The sequence below is a fragment of the Beauveria bassiana genome, assembly GCF_000280675.1.
Source record: "Beauveria bassiana ARSEF 2860 unplaced genomic scaffold BBA_S00119, whole genome shotgun sequence".
NCBI classification, from domain to species: Eukaryota; Fungi; Ascomycota; class Sordariomycetes; order Hypocreales; family Cordycipitaceae; genus Beauveria; species Beauveria bassiana.
Genome location: NW_007930954.1, coordinates 1 through 3,219, shown reverse-complemented (window position 1 = coordinate 3,219; position 3,219 = coordinate 1). Strand labels below are relative to the sequence as shown.

At 45.8% G+C, this 3,219-nt stretch overlaps 2 protein-coding genes across 2 annotated transcripts; one reads left to right on the top strand and one right to left on the bottom strand.

The window, feature by feature from the left end:
- Positions 1-328: 328 nt before the first annotated feature.
- BBA_10295 (uncharacterized protein) lies at positions 329-1,840 on the bottom strand (the record flags this gene model as incomplete). The annotated part of the gene is made up of 7 exons (XM_008605392.1): positions 329-423; positions 477-713; positions 931-946; positions 992-1,236; positions 1,302-1,337; positions 1,556-1,622; positions 1,787-1,840. 7 exons carry the CDS (start codon positions 1,838-1,840, stop codon positions 329-331), a joined length of 750 nt encoding a protein of 249 aa, XP_008603614.1.
- Positions 1,841-2,718: 878 nt separating this feature from the next.
- Positions 2,719-2,952, top strand: BBA_10294 (uncharacterized protein; the record flags this gene model as incomplete). The annotated part of the gene is made up of 1 exon (XM_008605391.1): positions 2,719-2,952. One exon carries the CDS (start codon positions 2,719-2,721, stop codon positions 2,950-2,952), a length of 234 nt encoding a protein of 77 aa, XP_008603613.1.
- Between the last annotated feature and the right edge of the window lie 267 nt (positions 2,953-3,219).

The following is a 3,219-nucleotide window of genomic DNA, read 5'->3' as shown; positions in this document are numbered from 1 at the left end:
GACATAACCAGTTACTCTGCTCCCGCAGGGTGCTTTTTGTAGATAAGAATCGTTCGGCGGCCACCAGTGGCAACTGCATCGTTGGTACAAGGCAGAGGTGCGACTGCATAAGCAGCATGGATGTACTTTAACATGCTGAAGTTTACATTGATGGCAATGTTGATACAATGTATTTCTGTAGTTTTCTAGACTCACTTCTCAATGATAGATTGTACCTGGCGCAAACAATTGATAGCCTGTGCTGAAGTATGGCGTAAACGGTATTAATAGCGTGCTCGCCAATATCTTTCCCACCAGAGCCGTACCCGCTACGGTAAACAAATGACCTTCAAAGGGACACCGCATCAGAGCCATCTGAAAACTCGGTAGATTCGAGAGTGAAACACTCTGAGCGGTCGGCCGACGTCTCACACACGTCCACGTCTAAACCGTGTTAGCGTGGCCTTTGAATGCCTGACTGATGGCTAGCAACTCACTGCTGATAGTCGAGGGAGAATCTTCGGCGCTGCCGTCGTTGAGCAAGTGCATTTTCTCACGCCATAGCTGAAGCATGCATTTTATCACAATGCCATTCAAGCTCTTTGAGCGGCCGATTTCATTTAGGAGTAGAGTAGCTGATTCGTGCGTCAAGGCCTGGAATTCTGATCGGATCCGAGTGGCGAGATATGTGGCAATCCAATCGTCAATAAAACCGATGCCTGGAAACTCGCATTCTATGACTTGTAATAGTTTAAGAATATCAAGCTCTGAAAAACTTTGCTTTGCCCTTTCGCTCGCAAGTTCAGATAACAGTGGAAGCTGATAATTGATAGCCGAGCGATATATGTAACGGGCAAGCCGCTTGAGCGGCGGCTGTGCCGCCGAGCTTCTAGAACCTTCCATTGATCGAAGCTATAGAAGTGCTGTTATGCTCTCATAAAGTTGATTCACTTTCTTTCCTCTTCATCTTGATAGAAAACAGCATAGGAACTAGATAGTTGAATCAACTTACTAGCGGCCTTTCACAATATACCTGAAGGGCGGTGGTCAAGGCAGCGCCCAATTTCTCTGCTTTGCTCAGTTCGGACGATGTGGTTTGATCATTGTATTGGTCCGTCAATAGGTAATGAACCAAAATGTGACCAGCGGCGGACGATGTCTCATCGACTCGGATGCTGTCATTGATGGCCCATTCGTATTTTGCCAAAAGTGCGGGACACTTTTTCAGAATTCCTTTGTATATCTTCAATGAACCATCTTTAAAATGTATGTCAATGATGGTGCTTGCGTATGGCCTATTAGATATTAATATTGCCACATACAAAGGCCACTGGCAAAGTCCACACGAGCGTCAAATGCTAAGTGTTGGTGTCCGTGACAGCAATTCACAATGCGAAGGTAGAAGAGTTTTCAGGCGTTCTGGCGTTGTAGCACTGTTTATTGAACCACCGCTAATTTTAATTTTATTCTAGCTTCAACTAGTTTTAACCAGAACTTCGGCGCTTCTTTTAATGGACTGTGTGGATAATTTAGGCTGAGCCCAGCCCTAGGAATGTGCAGTACTTAATATGCTTACTTAACTCAACAAGGCTCAAAATGTCACATTCAAGTTTCTCATCCGATATTGATATGCCTGACTTGGACTGCAACAGTGAAATAAATGGTCAGCAAGCTATAGAAATAGGCCAGTGCAAGTCTAACCCGCGCACTTCAGAAACATTAGAAATCAACATTCATACAGACAGCTCCAAGAAAGATCCACTACATACAGCCCACAGCCAATGCTGTGGTGCTATTAAGAAGAAACCGAAAGCCAGACGAAAGCTGTCTCGGGAGCGAGCTTTGAGCCTTTCCCGGACATTTGTTCAAATAAATGCCACTCAGATTTTATTGGATCTTGGTTAACTACTTTAATCGCTTGGGTATCACAGCCGCCGTGGTGGAGTGGTGATCTACTTGACACAAGTTGTCTGCAGCATCTGGCCTCTCATATCTTTTCGCTAGCCGCCGCAGAACTTCACGTAGTAGTATCCAAGAACAGCATTATGCTCCGTCAATGACGCGCCAAAGCCGTCGAAAATCAACTATCTGGACCTCACGAGACACCACATATTACAGCCACAGTACTGTTAGGGGAGTTATAGTAACCGTACCTAGAAACCGACTACGGTAAGCTAGTAGAGTATACGAAGGCGTAATTGAGATAGGGAGTGATGACCCTGCTCCAGTATGCCACACGTATGTATAATTCAAAGGTACTGATGTGCACTGCTAATACTGTACAAAGAACGAATGTCTATGCCCAGAAGGGGGAATACCATTGTCACCTGCAACTGAGGAAGGGGCGGGCTCCTAGGAGGATATGGCTGCGTTTATCGTCATAGAAGGCAGTATGCTAAAAGCAGACTGGCTAGTCCCACCCAGTGTTGTAAATAGTGCAGCCGAATATAAGACAATATCGTGTTCTATATCATATTGCACTTCACTGAATTTTTACACAGTGCAGTGCAGCCAACATCATAAACCGTGCAGTGCAGTGCAAGCTCTTGCGAATATCGTATTATACAGTATTAATATACAGTGCAACACGAGGACGGTGTCTTGCCATGAGCAATCAGGCTTGTTTAATGAATGGCTCACTACACACTTTCAGACTGCCATTTTCTTGTCCCGGCCCCTATCTTGCCTTGTTCAGTATTTTGCCAAGCCGACTGTCCTCCTCTATTCCATTTTAGCACCATGCCTCTGATCAATGCTCGTGATGAGGCACATCAGCCCTCAGATCTCGCCACCAGTTTGACCGCCCTTACTTCAACGAATAGTGGCTTCTTCACACTCCGGCATTCACGCTGCTGTCACAACCACATTATCACCGACAACCCCAGCGAAGCATCATCGCTTTCTTTGTACTGGACACACGATCAACTTGGCAGCGCACGCGTTCATTTAGTAAACGGCATAGGAACTAGATAGTTGAATCAACTTACTAGCAACCCATCATACCTTTGACCCGCCGTCTGCCAAAAAATTCGGCTAGAACAAGGTACTACCCTGGCGGTAGGGACTAGGGAATCATGTGAAAGCAGGTTTGATGAATGTCTCCATCTAAACCGATATAAAATAGCTCCAGCGAGAGTTTGCCTTACGAGTCTCTCTCCTTTCCTCCTTGTGAACAATCACTTCACCCAAGTTGCTCTTGACCCTGCGCGTGCCTTGTACCGTGACAATACCGACATGGGT